The sequence below is a fragment of the Pleurodeles waltl genome, chromosome 4_1, assembly GCF_031143425.1.
Source record: "Pleurodeles waltl isolate 20211129_DDA chromosome 4_1, aPleWal1.hap1.20221129, whole genome shotgun sequence".
Classification (NCBI taxonomy): Eukaryota; Metazoa; Chordata; class Amphibia; order Caudata; family Salamandridae; genus Pleurodeles; species Pleurodeles waltl.
This window is the reverse complement of record NC_090442.1, coordinates 764,300,789-764,319,487: the sequence shown is the minus strand read 5'-3', so window position 1 is coordinate 764,319,487 and position 18,699 is coordinate 764,300,789. Positions and strand designations below refer to the sequence as shown.

The 18,699-nt window shown below is 46.3% G+C and overlaps 1 protein-coding gene across 3 annotated transcripts in view; it reads right to left on the bottom strand.

The window, feature by feature from the left end:
* Positions 1–18,699, bottom strand: part of TNPO3 (transportin 3) — a 991,461-nt gene that overhangs the window by 414,485 nt on the left and 558,277 nt on the right. For all 3 annotated transcript variants that reach the window (XM_069229384.1, XM_069229382.1, XM_069229383.1), the window contains exon 12: positions 1,320–1,511. In XM_069229384.1, the coding sequence (XP_069085485.1) occupies positions 1,320–1,511 (192 nt within the window). The remainder of the gene's footprint in view (positions 1–1,319; positions 1,512–18,699) is intronic.

Below are 18,699 nucleotides of genomic sequence, written 5' to 3'. Positions count from 1 at the left end.
GGAGCTCTATGGTCTTTTTTTTAATGAAAAGGTGACAACTTTGGGAAAGAACTGAGGGTTAGTTGAAAGAACAATTCTGTTGTGGTGCACCTGGAAGAAAGTCTTCTGTAGTGTAAATAGCCTGCAATTTGCTAATATGCCTGAGGCAAGTAATAGCTAGGAGAGAGATGACCTTCCATAAGAGGAAGTGTTGAGGGCAAGAGTGAAGTATTTCAAAAGGAGGGCCATGAGTCTAGTAATGACACACAGAGGTTTCCGGCTGGGGCAGGTGGCAGACTGGGGCATGCAACACCCTGGGTGGGATGATTATTTTAATGCCTTCCATGAAGGCTTCTAACGCGGGGATTTTGAATAGTTAAATATTCCCTGTTCTAAATAAATGCATCAATGGCAGCTAAATGTAACTGAATGGAGGAGTAGGATAGCCTTGATTTGTTTTTATTTTGGAAGGAGTACTCACAGCATATGTATCTACACTCATACATGCTACAAACAGTGTTTGTTGGTAGCCCTGCAGACTGGGCCTAGTCTGTTGTGTTTTGCTTTTAGTATTCAATTGTCTATGACCACTTCGAATATGGACTGCTTATACAGATCCACAGCTGAACAGCTTAGCTTTTGTACACAATTAAATAGAAAACTTAAAACCCGAAAGCAGTAGTGATCGTCAACAGTTAAGTGGATGCCCCAAAATCATCTTTAAATCCCAAATTGATTACTTCTTCCATCTCATTTTGTTTTATTTCTCTTTGAAATTTCTCAACTAAACACATCAAACATGTTTCATACAGGGCTTTGGAGCTTGCAGAGCATCTGGTGGTTCATCTCTTCAGTCTGAATGGGATTAAAGGCTTCTTTAATTACGTCCTCCCCCGTTCTGCCTTATTTTGGCAATTATACAACCTCATGCTCTATTATCACCTGCTATTAATTACTGCTTTTGAAACACAATGTGTTGCACCAGAGGGACATGCATGATTTTGATTTTCTTCTAACGGGATTCTCAAGAAACAGAACACTTTCTTCAATAGAATTTTACCTCCACCGTTAAAAAAATACCCTGCATACACATACCGATGTTAAGTTAGACCCACTCTACAACCAGCGTATTTCTGCACTGAAATACCTTTCACCACTTACTATATCTATTCAGCTCTCAGAAGAGACCGGATGAATGACCAGAGTGAAATTAAAGAACCTTGAAGCAACACTATTGGTCATTAGTCTAGTTTCCTGTTAATCTGTAGTTGTGGATGTCTAGGTCCAATGCATACAATTTATAAGTACAACCTCTTCTGGCCAGGACACATCAATATTACCTTTTAAAAGCCCAACAGCAGCATCAGGGGACAGCATGAATGAGTCAAGCGACCTGGCTATCTCTAGAAGGCCATTAAAGTGCTGTGCCATATGGTCTCTGCATACAGAACAGATGTTATGAATGGCTTTGGCAGATGCTGAAGCCAGTTGCTTCTGGCACAGGCCTTTCATCAAATAACCAAGCACTGGATCTAAGGAGAGAGGCACAAGAAGGAAAGGTTAGTGCCTGACAGCAAAATCCAAAATAATATTTCCAAATTTAAATAACTGCCACATACACCAAATACAATGGCAAGTGTAGGAAAATACACATTTTTTTAATGCTCTTTAATGATAGCTGTATATGCAAAAACTGTGAGAAAGCAAAAAGGAGACATTTTCACCAAGTAACAGCATTACTCCAAACCCAAAACCGCCAACTCACTAACTTCTGGACAGGATCGTGAATAACAGTGGTTCACACAAGGGTCAGATAGAGCACTGCATTATAGATGTTAGAGGCCATACCACCAAAACTGGACTCTGTCCATGGATGTAGCCTAGCTATTAGTTAAAACCTAAAATATACACCTTGCAGTTAGACAGCAATGGAGAGCTAAAATGATGAAAGGAAGGGTATGGAGAATGGGGGACATTTAACCAAATGATGTGAATATTCAAATAAATGAATATCAATTGAAAACAATTACTTTTCTTTTGCTATTTATGCATAGTACTATAGAAGCATCTGCATGAATGGATTATACTAATTTATACTGGATCTTTTGCCTTACATTAAGAGGGAGGTTCATGTCCAGGAAAAAAGCAAGTACCAAAGTTCTTTCTAACTAACCAAAATATTTAGTCTAGACATTTCTTCTGAGGAAATGAATACCAGACTGCTGAGACCTGTTTTTTGGGCGATAGGTTCCGCATGGAGTGCTACTCTGAATCTAGCAGAGTTCCCTTACTTGTTTCCTTTGACTTGCATTTTAGAATGGCTTTACATGGGCTTTCAAACTTTCAGTTTCTGTAGCTATCTACATACCCAGAAAGAAGGAATATGTTGTATTGTATTGATTTATTTATAAAGCACGTTCCGGCAAGACGCATCGAATCGCTAAACTGGGCAAGTCAACGGAAAATCAGAGGGCTCCCTACAGGAAGAATAACACGCCTATTGAGAGAAAACCCAGGTTTTAAGATTTTTTTCTGAAAATAGTGTGGGTAGCTGTTTGACGAAGCGCGATGGGTAGAGCATTCCATAGTCTTGCGGCTTCCACGGTAAAAGCTCGATCTACCCCATCTAGCCCTATTACAGCGGAACACCGCAATCAAGTGTTTGAAAGAGGATCTCAGGTTTCTGTTAGGTTGGTACTGTTGAGGGTGGACTTCAAGTATTCGCAGCCCTCTGACTGTATAGCTTTATGAGTTAGGCAGAGGGATTTGAATGTAATTCTCTTATTAATAGGTAACCAATGTAGCAATTTCAAGCTGCTACTGGCAGAAGAGGACGGAGGAAGATTCATTATAAGGCGCGCCGCAGTGTTCTGAATAGTCTGCAGTTTGTTAAGGGAAGTTTTGTTAGCATTTAACAAAAGGGCATTGCAGTAATCTAATCTTGTCGTGACTAGTGCCAACACAACAGGGATTCTCAGGTCATCCTCCAAAAGATGCAAGATTTTTCTGATAGTTTTCAGGGTCCAGAAACAGACTTTAATAGTTTGATTAATCTGTAAGTCAAAAGAAAGAGAAGTATCAAATATAATGCCAAGGTTTTTAGCCGAGAGGCAAGGTGTTGGGCATCACCCGCAGTCTTCTGGCCACCAACTACTGTCCCGGGGAATATTAGTACGACCGAAGCACATAATTACGGTCTAATCCCCATTGAGTTTGAGCCAATTGCTAGCCATCCAATTATTGATCGCTGCCATACAAAGTCGAAATTTCTCTCTTGATTCCTCCCAGTTGTGAGCTACAGGAATAGTCAACTGAGTATCATCAGCGTAGGATACAATCTGAAAACCAAAAGAGCGCGCCAGGCCTGCTAAGGGCGCCATGTACAAATTGAAAAGAGTTGGACTAAGACGAGCCCTGTGGCACTCCACAAGGAAGTTGAAAGGGGGAAGCACGCTGCTCCCCACAGGACACCGTGATGGATCTGTCAGTTATTAAGGATCTGAGTAAATTCCAAGCCTTGCCCCTCACGTCAGCCTGATGTGCGCTCCGGAACAGGATGAGGGGAGAGATGGTGTCAAAGGCGGCAGACAAATCAAGTAGGACTAGAATGGTACCTTCTCCCATGTCCATTCTTCTGCGGATCATGTCGGATGTTGAAATTAGAGCTGATTCTGTGCTGTGCACATGACTGAAACCATGTTGGGACAGATCCAACCTTCCGTTTGCTTGAAGAAAATCAGCAAGTTCCATGTTGCGGTGAAGAGTGAAATCGGGCGTAGATTAGAAAAGTCTGCAGCATCTTTACCAGGTTTTTTTTTAGTAAGAGGGATGACCATGGATTCTTTCCAGTTCGCAGGGAAACAACCTTCCAGCAGAAACTCCGCAAACACAGGTTCCAACTCGGCAGCAATAAGGGTAGGAGCTAATTTTAAAATGTGCGGTGGGCAAGGATCGTTGGTAGAGCCGGATTTAACCGACAGAAGACGTTCTGCAATTGTATTGACAGAGAGAGATTGAAAGCTATGTAATTGGTTTCCCTGGTTATAGTGAGATATAGCCTCCTCCCTGTCCTCCTCTAAGTCTAGGGGGGGGGGGGGGAGACCTAAAATCTGTCTGCAGATTGACAATTTTATTTTTTTTAAAGTCAGCTACCTCTTGACAATGCAGAGGGGAGTTCTCTGTAACAGGAGTGGCCGTCAGGGAAAGTACTGTTCTAAACAGTTCTTTCGGGACATTGATCGCCTCTAATGGCTTTAGAATAATATTTTATTTTAGCTAACCTAATGGCCGACTTATACTTTTCAAGAGTGCATCTAAGTTTGTCTCTTTCCAATTGAGTTTTGTTTATTAGCCATTTACGCTCCTGCCTGCGATAAACTCTTTGCAGATTTTTCAGATCCTCTGAGTACCATGGCGCAGAAGGGGATCGCTTTGCGTTAGGGGTTGCCAAAGTCTGAGGAGCTAACGAGTCAATAGCAATTGTCAATCCAAGGTCAAAGATCTCCAAATTGGTACAGTTAGTCGCTTTCACCTGTGCCCAGCTATATTCAAGCGCCTGGGGTAAATTAGTCACATTAATTTTGTGCCATGGTTTTTTTTAATGCAGCTTTAATGAGCAATTTGGGGGCAAGGTCAGGACTAACTAACTTAATAGAAGATAATGATCCGTCCAATCCAAAGCCCTATTGTCATATCTAGAGATCAGTTCCGATCTCGTAAAGATAGCGTCACGCATATGGCCCACCTTATGGGATGGAGAAGTGACTCCAAGATGCCAGTCCAAACTCTGCATGTAGCTAGTGAAATCTATTATGGCTGGATCAGTTGAGTCTTCTAGATGCAAGTTAAAATTGCCTAGAACAATAGCATTCTTTGCTAGAATCAACGGTTCAAGCATTGAAGGCCAGGCAGTGAGGAAGGCCTTCTTGGGGCCAGGGGGTCTGTAAAGTAGGAGGCCCTCCGTTAAAATAGTATTTTGGGATTTAATTTTAAAATAAGAGCCTTCACATACCGGTTGCCTGTAATCGAGCGCCTCCAGCACGCAGCTCAAATGATTTTTAAAAATGATAGCAAGCCCCCCACCGCTCTTCTCTATCCTGTCTAGAGAAGGAATACCCAGGGGGAGCAGCAATTAAAAAATCTGGGTTAGAGTCATCTCCAGCCCAGGTTTCACGGATGAAAAGGCAGTCGATTTTGGATGTATTAATCAGCTCCTGAATTTCGAGAGCATGTTTGACCAAAGAGCGAGCATTAATTAAGCCCCAAGTAGTTGCTCTATCTTTACAGGCTTGCGGAGTCTTAGCATCCACCTACCTCGAGCCTTTATGTGTAGAAGCGCATACTTCAGGGGGTGTTAAGATTCCCGCAACAAGTGTTACAGAAAGTGTGTATATCTACAGAGAAATCTAGCTGCCCACAATTCTGGTTTTGGGAATTGTTATGTAAAGACTGTAGTTCGCAATTCAAATAAGAAATACAGCTCGGGGTACATACCAGTTTGTACACTTTGGCGCGCCAGCGGCGTGTCTGCGTTTAAACCCACCGGATTTCATCAAAGAAGTTGAGTCAGCCGGCAACTAGACCGCTGACTAAGTTTACCCCCAAAATGGCCCCTAAAGCTGAATTGCCGAAAACGAGACTGGCTCTAGCAGGCCTTAACCTCGAGAAAAAGACGGCAAGAGCTTACCCTGTAAGCATCTGTTCGTGGTATGTAAGGAGAGCTATGAGTGTTCTGCTGAACATCAGATGTAAAGCTGGAGATATGCAGCCAAGCATGTCTATAAAGGAGTACACTTGTGTTCATACTACTGGCTGCCATGACAGCAGAGTCCAGGGCGCACCTAATAGACACGCTGGAATGAAAATGTCACTTACCCAGTGTACATCTGTTCGTGGCATCAGTCGCAGTAGATTCGCATGTTTTTGCAATAGCTCGCCATCTGGTGTTGGGCCGGAGTGTTACAAGTTGTTTTTCTTCGAAGAAGTCTTTCGAGTCACGGGACCGAGTGACTCCTCCTTTTGTCTCCATTGCGCATGGGCGTCGACTCCATCTTCGATTGTTTTTCCCCGCAGAGGGTGAGGTAGGAGTTGAATTGTAGTAATAGTGCCCATGCAATGGAGTGACTAAGTATGCACCTATTTAAGGTTGAGATGATACATATATAAATAGTTGAAGGTAACTACCAAACTGCTACAGGCTCCCGGGGAGGTGGGTGGGCACATGCGAATCTACTGCGACTGATGCCACGAACAGATGTACACTGGGTAAGTGACATTTTCAGTTCGATGGCATCTGTCGCTGTAGATACGCATGTTTTGCATAGACTAGTAAGCAGTTATCTCCCCAAAAGCGGTGGATCAGCCTGTAGGAGTGGAAGTAGTCTGAAATAATGTTCTTAATACGGCTTGACCTACTGTGGCTTGTTGTGCGGATAACACGTCTACACAGTAGTGCTTGGTGAATGTGTGAGGCGTAGACCATGTGGCTGCCTTACATATTTCTTGCATTGGGATGTTTCCTAGAAAGGCCATGGTAGCACCTTTCTTTCTGGTTGAGTGTGCCCTTGGTGTAATGGGCAGCTGTCGTTTAGCTTTAAGGTAGCAGATTTGGATGCATTTAACTATCCATCTGGCTATACCTTGTTTTGATATTGGGTTTCCTGCATGAGGTTTTTGAAATGCAATAAATAGTTGTTTAGTCTTTCTGATGTTTTTTGTTCTGTCAATGTAATACATCAATGCTCATTTGACATCTAATGTATGTAGTGCCCTTTCAGCTACGGTATCTGGCTGTGGAAAGAACACTGGAAGTTCCACTGTTTGATTTAGATGGAACGGTGAAATAACCTTTGGCAAAAATTTAGGATTGGTCCTTAGGACGACCTTATTCTTGTGTAGTTGTATAAAAGGTTCCTGTATTGTAAACGCCTGAATCTCGCTTACTCTTCTTAGGGAAGTAACGGCGATGAGAAATGCCACCTTCCAGGTTAGGAACTGTATTTCGCAGGAGTGCATGGGTTCAAAAGGTGGACCCATAAGTCTAGTTAGGACAACATTTAGGTTCCATGAAGGAACAGGTGGTGTTCTTGGTGGTATAATTCTCCTAAGGCCCTCCATGAATGCTTTAATGACTGGTATCTTATATAGGGAAGTTGAATAGGTAGTCTGCAGGTATGCAGATATTGCTGCAAGGTGTATTTTAATGGAAGAGAAAGCCAGGTTAGATTTTTGTAAGTGAAGCAAGTAACCCGCTACATGTTCTGGAGTTGTGTGTAATGGTTGTATTTGATTAATATGGCAGTAGCAAACAAACCTCTTCCATTTACTTGCATAGCAGTGCCTGGTGGATGGCCTTCTGGCTTGTTTTATGACTTCCATACATTCTTGGGTAAGCTGTAAGTGCCCGAATTCTAGGATTTCAGGAGCCAGATTGCTAGATTCAGCGATGCTGGACCTGGGTGTCTGATCTTTTGGTTGTGCTGTGTCAACAGATCTGGCCTGTTGGGCAATTTGATGCAGGGTACTACTGATAGGTCTAGCAGCGTTGTGTACCAGGGTTGCCTTGCCCAAGTTGGTGCTATTAATATGAGTTTGAGTTTGTTTTGACTGAGTTTGTTTACCAGGTAAGGAAGGAGAGGGAGAGGAGGAAAAGCGTAAGCAAATATCCCTGACCAGTTCATCCATAGGGCATTGCCTTGGGACTGTTTGTGTGGGTATCTGGATGCGAAGTTTTGGCATCTTGCGTTCTCCTTTGTCGCAAACAAGTCTATCTGAGGTGTTCCCCAGAGTTTGAAATAAGTGTTCAGAATTTGGGGGTGAATTTCCCATTCGTGGACCTGTTGGTGATCTCGAGAGAGATTGTCTGCGAGTTGATTTTGGATCCCTGGTATAAATTGTGCTATTAGGCGAATTTGGTTGTGAATTGCCCAACGCCAAATCTTTTGTGCTAGCAGGCTTAACTGCGTGGAGTGCGTCCCCCCCTTGCTTGTTTAGATAATACATTGTTGTCATGTTGTCTGTTTTGACGAGAATGTATTTGTGAACTATTATTGGTTGGAAAGCCTTTAGTGCTTGAAAAACTGCTAGAAGTTCTAGGTGATTTATATGCAGTTTTGTTTGATGTACGTTCCATTGTCCTTGTATGCTGTGTTGATCGAGGTGTGCTCCCCACCCTGTCATGGAAGCATCTGTTGTTATTACGTATTGTGGCACTGGGTCTTGGAAAGGCCGCCCTTTGTTTAAATTTATGTTGTTCCACCACAGAAGCGAGAGGTAAGTTTGGCGGTCTATTAACACCAGATCTAGAAGGTGACCCTGTGCTTGTGACCATTGTGATGCTAGGCACTGTTGTAAGGGCCTCATGTGCAGTCTTGCGTTTGGGACAATGGCTATGCATGAAGACATCATGCCTAGGAGTTGTAGTACCATCTTTGCTTGTATCCTTTGTGTTGGATACATGCGTTGTATGATGGTGTTGAAATTTCGAATTCTTTGTGGACTTGGAGTGGCTACTCCTTTTGATGTGTCTATTATGGCTCCCAGGTATTGTTGTACCTTGCGCGGCAGAATTTTGGATTTTGTGAAATTGACGGTGAACCCTAGTTTGAAGAGGGTTTGTATGATATGATTTGTGTGATTTGAGCACTCTATTAACGAATGGGCCTTGATTAGCCAGTCGTCTAGATATGGGAACACATGTATTTGCTGCCTTGTTATGTGTGCAGCGACTACCGCTAGACATTTGGTAAAGACTCTTGGTGCGGTTGTTAATCCGAAAGGCAGTACCTTGAATTGGTAATGTATTCCCTTGAATACAAACCATAGGTATTTCCTGTGCGATGGGTGTATTGGTATATGGAAATAAGCATCCTTGAGGTCTAAAGTTGCCATGTAGTCGTGTAGTTTTAGCAATGGCAATACTTCTTGTAGTGTGACCATGTGAAAGTGGTCTGATTTGATGAAAGTGTTCACTACTCTGAGGTCTAGGATTGGTCTCAGCGTTTTGTCCTTCTTTGGTATCAGAAAGTACAGTGAGTAAACTCCTGTGTTTATTTGTGTGTTTGGCACTAATTCGATTGCATTCTTTTGCAATAGTGCCTGCACTTCTATCTCCAGGAGATTGGAATGGTGTGTTGTCAAATTTTGTGCTTTTGGTGGTATGTTTGGAGGGAATTGTAGAAATTCTATGCAATAACCATGTTGGATAATTGCTAGAACCCAAGTGTCTGTAGTGATTTCCTCCCATGCTTTGTAATAATGACTTATTCTTCCCCCCACTGGTGTTGTGTGGAGGGGGTGAGTGACATGTGAGTCACTGTTTAGTAGTAGGTGTTTTGGGGCTCTGAAATCTTCCTCTATTTCTAGGGAATTGCCCTCCTCTATATTGTCCCCGAAAACCTCCTCTATACTGTCCCTGGTAACTGGACGGTGTTGCTTGTGAGGTGCTGGCTTGTGTGCTCTGACCCCGAAACCCCCCTCGAAAGGGTGTTTTACGGAATGTGCTGTAATTCCCTCTGCTCTGCGGGGAGTAGAGTGCGCCCATGGCTTTGGCAGTGTCCGTATCTTTTTTGAGTTTCTCAATCGCTGTGTCCACTTCTGGACCGAACAGTTCTTTTTCGTTAAAAGGCATATTGAGAACTGCTTGTTGAATCTCTGGTTTAAATCCAGACGTTCGGAGCCATGCATGCCTTCTGATAGTTACAGATGTATTAATTGTCCGTGCAGCTGTATCTGCAGCGTCCATGGAGGAGTGGATCTGGTTGTTGGAAATGGTCTGTCCCTCCTCAACCACTTGTTTTGCCCTATTTTGTAAGTCCTTGGGCAGATGTTCAATGAGATGTTGCATCTCGTCCCAGTGGGCTCTGTCATAGCGCGCAAGTAGTGCCTGAGAGTTTGCGATGCGCCACTGGTTTGCAGCTTGTGCTGCGACTCTCTTACCAGCTGCATCGAACTTGCGGCTTTCTTTATCTGGGGGTGGTGCATCTCCAGATGTGTGAGAGTTGGCCCTTTTCCTAGCTGCTCCTACAACGACAGAGTCTGGTGGCAGCTGTGTAGTGATGAAAACCGGGTCTGTAGGAGGCGCCTTATACTTTTTTTCCACCCTTGGTGTGATTGCCCTACTTTTGACCGGCTCCTTAAAGATTTCTTTTGCGTGCCGGAGCATACCAGGGAGCATAGGCAGGCTTTGGTATGAGCTGTGGGTGGAGGAGAGTGTGTTGAATAAAAAATCATCCTCGACCTGTTCTGAGTGGAGGCTTACGTTGTGAAATTGTGCTGCTCTAGCCACCACTTGAGAATACGCGGTGCTGTCCTCTGGTGGAGATGGCTTCGTAGGGTATGCCTCCGGACTGTTATCTGACACTGGGGCGTCGTATAGGTCCCATGCGTCTTGATCTTGGTCACCCTGGCTTATGGTGGTGTGAGCTGGGGAGTGTGATGGAGTTCGTGCTGGTGAGACGTTAATCACGGGCGGAGGAGAGGGTGGTGGGGTAACTCTTTTCACGACTTTTGGTTGTGGTGTCTGTTCAGTTTGGAACTCCAACCTTCTCTTTCTTCTAATGGGGGGGAAGGGTGCTTATTTTTCCTGTCCCCTGCTGTATGAAAATACGCTTTTGCGTATGGTCCACATCAGTTGATTGTAGCTCTTCCTCAAACCTATGCTTTTGCGAGGTTAGCGAGTGCTCTTCTGTATAAGAGCCTGATGCTGGGTCGCTTGCAGTTTGTTTCGGCACAGAAACCCTGTCTGCGTGTTTTTTCGGCTCCGAGGTGACTTTTTTCTTTTTCGGGGCCGAAACCTCTCGGCGTCGATCTTCTTCGGTGCCGCTGTCTCGGCGTCGAGCCGTGTCCACACCGGCATCTCGGTGTCGGGGCTTGTCTCCAGCACTTTCTCGGTCCCGAGAAGGCTGCGTGCCGGTGTCTCGACCGGAGTCGGACGATCTCGGCACTGTTTGGGCCTTTTTTGGTGCCGACGGTCGGTCACCGAATTTATGGGTGGAGCCATGGCCTGATGGCAGTGGCGTCCCCTGGGCCTTGTAAATCTTCCTCTGTGTGGTTTTCGACGTCCTACTCACGGTTTGTGTATCGTCGAATCCTTCGGAGTCCGATTCTTGGATCGAAAAGGATCCCTCCTCTTCTTGTTCCTCGAACTCCCGGTGGGCTGTCGGCGCGGACGCCATCTGAAGTCTTCTGGCTCGACGGTCTCGGAGAGTTTTTCGGGACCGGAACACACGACAGGCCTCGCAGGTGTCTTCGCTGTGCTCAGGTGACAGGCACAGGTTACAGACCAAGTGTTGGTCTGTATAGGGGTATTTATTGTGGCATTTGGGGCAGAAACGGAACGGGGTCCGTTCCATCGGCGTTCTTCAGCACGCGGTCGGGCCGACCAGGCCCCGACGGGGGATCGAAAAACTACCCCGAAGGGCACCGGAGCTCTTCGATCTTCGATGCGGTGTTGAATCTAAGTACGCCGATCCCGAACGCAACAATAGCGACGAAAATCTTCCGAAATTAGCTATCTTTCCGTTCCAAAACTCGGAGCGACAGGAACACGTCCGAACCCGATGGCGGAAAAAAAACAATCGAAGATGGAGTCGACGCCCATGCGCAATGGAGACAAAAGGAGGAGTCACTCGGTCCTGTGACTCGAAAGACTTCTTCGAAGAAAAACAACTAGTAACACTCCGGCCCAACACCAGATGGCGAGCTATTGCAAAAACATGCGTATCTACAGCGACAGATGCCATCGAACATTAGTTTCCCTTCTGCAACAAATTCCTGTCCCCCTTTCCTGCACTCATCTGGGAGATGTTGTAGGAGTTCCTCCATCTCGTCCCAGCAAGCACAGTATGTAAGGAAATGCCTCCTTGGCATGGTTACCCCCTGACTTTTTGTCTTTGCTAATGCTAAGTTATGATTTGAAAGTGTGCTGGGACCCTGCTAACAAGGCCCCAGCACCAGTGTTCTTTTCCTAAACTGTACCTTTGTCTCCACAATTGGCACAACCCTGGCACTCAGGTAAGTCCCTTGTAACTGGTACCAAGGGCCCTGATGCCAGGGAAGGTCTCTAAGGGCTGCAGCATGTCTTATGCCACCCTGGGCACCCGTCACTCAGCACATGCACACTGCCTCACAGCTTGTGTGTGCTGGTGGGGAGAAAATGACGAGGTCCCCTCAGAGTGCCATGCCAACCTCACACTGCCAGTGGCATAGGTAAGTCACCCCTCTAGCAGGCCTTACAGCCCTAAGGCAGGGTGCACTATACCACAGGTGAGGGCATATGTGCATGAGCACTATACCTCTACAGTGTCTAAGCAAAACCTTAGACATTGTAAGTGCAGGGTAGCCATAAGAGTATATGGTCTGGGAGTTTGTCAAACATGAACTCCACAGTTCCATAATGGCTACACTGAAAACTGGGAAGTTTGGTATCAAACTTCTCAGCACAATAAATGCACACTAATGCCAGTGTGCAATTTATTGAAACATACACCCAGAGAGCATCTTAAAGATGCCCCCTGATTACCTACCCGACTTCCAGTGTAGGCTGACCAGTTCCTGCCAGCCTGCCACACACCAGACATGTTGCTGGCCACATGGGGAGAGTGCCTTTGTCACTCTGTGGCCAGGAACAAAGCCTCTACTTGGTGGAGGTGCGTCTCACCTCCCCCTGCAGGAACTGTAACACCTGGCGGTGAGCCTCAAAGGCTCACCCCTTTTGTTGCAGGACCCCAGGGCATCCCAGCTAGATGCCAGCCCCTCCGGCCACTGCCCCCACTTTTGGCGACAAGGCTGGAGGAGATAATAAGAAAAACAAGGAGAAGTCACCCACCAGTCAGGACAGCCCCCAAGGTGTCCTGAGCTGAGGTGACCCCTGCCTTGAGAAATCCTCCATCTTGAGTTTGGGGGATTCCCCCAATAGGATTAGGGATGTGCCCCCCCCCCCTCCCAACCGGGAGGAGGCACAAAGAGGGTGTAGCCACCCTCAAGGACAGTAGCCATTAGCTACTGCCCTCCCAGACCCTAACACACCCCTAATTCAGTATTTAGGGGCTCCCCAGATCCCAGGAAATCAGATTCATGCAACCTGAAGAAACAAGAAGGACTACTGACCTACAAGCCTGCAGAGAAGGAGGAAGACGACAACTGCTTTGGCCCCAGCCCTACCAGCCTGTCTCCAACTTAAAAAAACGGCTCCAGGGACGCATCCGACATGGACCAGCGACCTCTGAAGCCTCAGAGGACTGCCCTGGACTAAAGGACCAAGAAACTCCTGTGAACAGTGGCCCTGTTCAAAACCAGCTACTTCTTTGCAACAAAGAAGCAACATCCAAAGACTTCACGGTTCCCGCCGGAACCGTGAGACTTCACACACTGCCCCCAACATCCCCAGCTCGAGATCCAGAGAACAAACACCTCAGGGAGGACTCCACGGCAACTGCGAGCCCTTGAGTAACCAGAGACTACCCCCCTCAGCGACGCCTGCAGAGAGAATCCTGAGGCTCCCCCTGACCGTGACTGCCTCTAACAAGGGACCCGACGCCTGGAACCAACACTGCACCCGCAGCCCCCAGGAACTGAAGGAACCGAACTTCGACGCAGGAGTGACCCCCAGGCGACCCTCTGCCTAACCCAGTTGGTGGCTGTCCCGAGAAGCCCCCCGTGCCTGCCTGCACCGCTAGAGTGACACCGACCCGACTTCCAGTGTAGGCTGAGTAGTTTCTGCCAGCCTGCCACACACCAGACATGTTGCTGCCCACATGGGGAGAGTGCCTTTGTCACTCTGTGGCCAGGAACCTGTGGTTGTTAAAATAAACTAAGAAAATATATTTTTCAATATAAAAACCTATTGGCCTGGAGTAAGTCTTTGAGTGTGTGTTCCTCATTTATTGCCTGTGTGTGTACAACAAATGCTTAACACTACCCTCTGATAAGCCTACTGCTCGACCACACTACCACAAAATAGAGCATTAGAATTATCTACTTTTGCCACTATTTTACCTCTAAGGGGAACCCTTGGATACTGTGCACACAATTTCTTACTTTGAAATAGTATATACAGAGCCAACTTCCTACAGGAAGGGCTCACTTTTTAGGGCAAAAGTGCGTGGCACTATGAGTGAGAGAGGGTATCAAAGAGAAAGTTTTCTTCTAACATCTCTTTGTGTAGTTTCACTTTGTGGAACACAGCAGCCCTAGCTACAACCGCATGATGAGATGATGCGTTATGAAGTGGGGAGGGAAATGCGGGCTATAAATCTGTGTCTGTACCTGCTGGAGGTCAGTGTTGCAGACATCCAAGGGGTCATTCTGAGGTGGTGTCCCAAAAGTGTCTTGCAGCCCAACATACCCAGCAGTATCCCAGTATGGACATCCTTGAAGTGAAATGTCTAATGGGCCTTCTATATACTGAGGTGGCGAAGATGAGGCTGCTGGTGGTTTTTTGGGGGGAGGGGCGGTGGTTTGATTACTGGTGATAAAGGGGAGATGGTGAGGATGGTGAAAGAGGCAAGAGGCAGGTGGCATTATCCACTTTTTTCTGTTTTGGTGGAGCCAGCATGTTCAGAGTTTCTTGGGAGTTTAACCTCTTTTAAGGTGGTGGAGGCGTTGAAGCCAAAACTTTGGTGAGAATACGTCCCATGTGAGGCTGGATATGGATTAGCTTTTGGTTTGCATCCAGCTGGTCTTGGAATCTATGAAGAATGAGCTCCACTCTTGTGTCGGAATCATACTTGGAACTCTGCTTCAAAGGTTTTGGATTTGACCCAGGTTACAGTTTGGGCACCAAAGATCTCCTCGGTGTCAAGGTGTTAGACGTCAATGGTAGAGTCAGGTAGGCACCAGGCTGCGTTCCAGGACAAAAGTGCTCTATAAAGAAGGCTTCTGCTTTGATTAGAGTTTCGGTACCAATCCAGAGGCCGGGACGTTTGAACTGGTTGCTCGGTGCAGACCATTGCCAGAAGGCAGTGGTGGACCAAGGGCCTCTGGGTGAGGATTTAGAGGGGTTGAGTGCCTTTTGGAAGGATCGACACAATGTAGGGGATCACAGGGTAGCATACTTACAGGATGTTGAGCCGGTGTAACATCCTCCATCTTCAAATTGACCTCCAGATCAGAGTTGAAATAGCCCTCAATGGAAAACGCCTCTACTTTCACAGCTGACGACTGAGGGTGACCATCCACTCTGGCGTGCTCATGGCCAAATATGTGCGGAGAGCCCTTGCTGTTCCTCCATATTTTGAGGCGATGCGCTTGACTGTCCTGAATGGTTTTCTTCAAGTGGAAGGATTTACAGGCGTCGCAGTCTGCTTCCATGTGTTCTGGTGATAAACATAGGTTACAGACAATGTTGGTTGATGCGGGGATACTTTGAATGGCAATGCGAGCAGTAACAGAAGGGTGTCCGTTCTATCACCTGCCAGGCATTCTCAAAAGGTGGTAATAAAGCCTCAAGACAAGACCCTGCAGGGGCCATGATGGAAGTGAGCTGACCCATTGAGCAAAATGTATGCAACTCAAATGTATGCAGATGGGAAACGCGATGGAAACAATACTGAAGGGAAAGGTGTTGCACAAGTCGAACGGAGAAACGTGACCGAGTCCAAAATGAATGAAGGCACAAATGTTCAAACCAGATGGAGGAAATAAAATCTAACAATGGAGTCGATGCCCATGTGTATTATCACCCAGAGGAGGAGTCACTGTACCTTGTGTCTCGAAAGACTTCTTTAAATAAAAACAAATTGCACACATCCAGACCCAATACTAGATGGCAGAAGTATGCAAAGCATGTGTACGTACAACCACACAGGCTTCGAACACAATTTTTCCACAGTGCTCCAACATGTCCCTAGGCAGTGCCATGTGGCTCAACAATGACTCCACACCAAACCTGGAAGTGAAGGAATCCATGTAACACTAAGTAGGACCCTTTTAAGATGTTAAAAAGAGGCAGCTCCATGAAAAGAGGAGGCGGGATGCTGTGGTAAATCTATATTTAGAAGAAATATGCTCCAAAAGAAGCATTACTAAAGGTAATTAACTTGATTTTCTGCTATTTCTAACAACATATTCTTTACCATCAAATAGATTCCAAAGCAGTAACTACCCAAGTGCCGGGTCTATGGAGTGGATTAAGACCAAAAAGCCCATCATGAACAAATGGCCAAAGCGCCCCTCTTACCAGACCTCACTGTCAAGGCAATAGTGTTTTGTGAATGTGTGCAATCATGTCGACATTGCAGTCTGTCAGATGTCAAGGACAGGCACTCCACAATCCAAAGCAGAGGCAGCAGCCTGAACCATGGGAGAATGAACTCTCAGACTCACAGGGGCTGCAAACTATCCACCTCTACAAGATCCTCTTTTGCACAGCCTTTCAAATCATTCCTGCAAGGAGCCCCACAAAGAACTTATTGTCGACATGGTGTTTCTTTGGCAAGACTGATGTAAAGCTTAAAGTCCAAGTTTACTTTTTGTAGTGGTTGAAGTCATTGTGCTTTAGCCTTTGAGTATGTAAAGTGTGGGATCATTATTTACCCCTCACTTTTCCTGTGTTTTTAACCTTGACCGGGTCCTCGCTGGTTTATTAAACATTCTCTTACATTGAGGAGGTATGCGAGCCAATTTTATTTTGTATCTCTCCAGTTGTTTCTTAGTAACCTAAGATTTTTGGTACCGAGATTCATACAATTTTAATGGCTAGATGGTCCCATGTAGGACCCCCCGTCAGACATTGCAGTGCCAGCCTGACGTGGAGCATAGCCCGATGATGCATGAAGGCCACTGCTTCTGTATTATTGTATGCCTGTGAGAGGTGCTTGAATACCCTCCATTTTTTGGAACAGTGCACTCATTTTTCTTAATGGCTGAAGATGCCCTTTACTATCTCCGGGCGACTGCTTTCAGTGAAGCACTGCAGTGCCAAGTCAACCGTGGCGTCAAAGGGATATGTGCCGTCAAATGGTATGTCCATTAGCTACACTTGGATGTCGCCTAGAGTCTCATACAAGTGTGGCACAGAGGAATCAATCTGGTATAGACTGTACTACTTAGGCAGTCAGTACTGTTCTACCCAGGAGGCATCACACACTTTGCATCACACACTTTGCTGTATCCTGACCATCATATATGATCTGCAGTAAAATGTCACAAAATTCTTCAAGGACAGTCAGCAAAATCTTGTTGACTATATCCCACAATGCATCTCAGTATCTCCCTGAAAGGCAGTCAGAATTTTCTAAACTAAGGGAGAAGCTGGCAGTGCAGAACACTAGTGTTCGGAATACCTCCATAAGTTTGGATTCTGTGTCTGGAGTCACAGCAAAGAAGTTTGGACTGAGCTTGAGGAGTTACCTATCTGCCGGTAGGCAAGAGCAAGGTTAGACCTAGGTGCCTGTTGAAGAAAAAGCCACTTACCTTTGGTAACACCTTGTAGGAGGGTACCCTCTTTCTTGGCATGGTTGCCCCCATTTTAAGCCTATTAGTAGCTTTGCTCTCCTCTAAATTGTACCTTTTTCCTTCCACAATTGGACCCTGGACCCCCCATGTAAGTCCAGAGTATATGGTACCTAGGTACCCAGGGCATTGGAATTCCAGGGGATCCATATGGGCTGTAGCAGTTATTCTGCCACCCATAGGGAGCCCATGCAAAGGGTTCTGCAGGCCTGCTACTGCAGCCTGCATCCAACGGGTGCATGCACCTGTTTTCACTACAGGTCACTACACCAGGTCACTAAGTCACCCCATGGCAGGTCCTATGAGCCCAGAGGGCAGGGTGCAGGTACCTGTGTGTGAGGGGAACCCCTGCACTACCAAAGGTGCCCTCACAAACTCCAGATCCATTTTTCTGGACTTTGTGAGTGCGGGGACACCATTTTTCGCGTGTACTGAACATAGGTCACTACCTATGTCAGCTACCTAATGGTAACACCGAACCTAGGCATTTTTGATTTCAAACATGTCGGAATCATACCCCAATACTGTTGCAAGTATTGGAAGTATGATTCCATGCACTCTGGGGGCTCCTTAGAGGACCCCCAGCATTGCTACCACCAGTCTGACAGGGTTTTCTGGACAGCTCAGCTGCTACCGCCCCTCAGACAGGTTTCTGCCCTCCTGCTGCTTGATCTGATCAAGCCCAGGAAGGCAGAACAAAGGATTACCTTTGGGAGAGTGAGGTAACACCCTCTCCGTTTGGAAATAGGTGTAACTGGCCCAAGCCACTGGTTTGCTTTTAAGGGCATATTTGGTGCCCTCCATGCATAAACAGTTCACACTGGGTAAGGGACCAACCCCAGTCCCTGCTCTGGTACGAAACTGGACAATGGAAAGAGGAGTGACCACTCCCCTGTCCATCACTACTCCAGGGGTGGTGCCCAGAGCTCTTCCGGATGGTCGCTGGGTTCTGACATCTTGTTTCCAAGGTTGGAAGAGTACTCTGGGAGCATCTGAGTGGCCAGGCCACACAGGTGACTTCTGAGCCTCCTCCTGGTTAGGTGACCAATCCCCCCTAGGGTCTCTCTCTTGGGTGGGTCCTCAGATTCGGGTTGCAAGTTTCCAGCAGGACTCCGCTGCAACCTCTGCTTCAACTTCAGGCCACTGGAAGTGCGACTGGACCCTCCAGGAACCGACAAACGCTGCTACAACAAATAAGACTTTCTGCAACTTAGTTTCCACATCTCCTGCCAGCTTTGCAACATTTCCCTGGCCATGCATCCTCAGAAG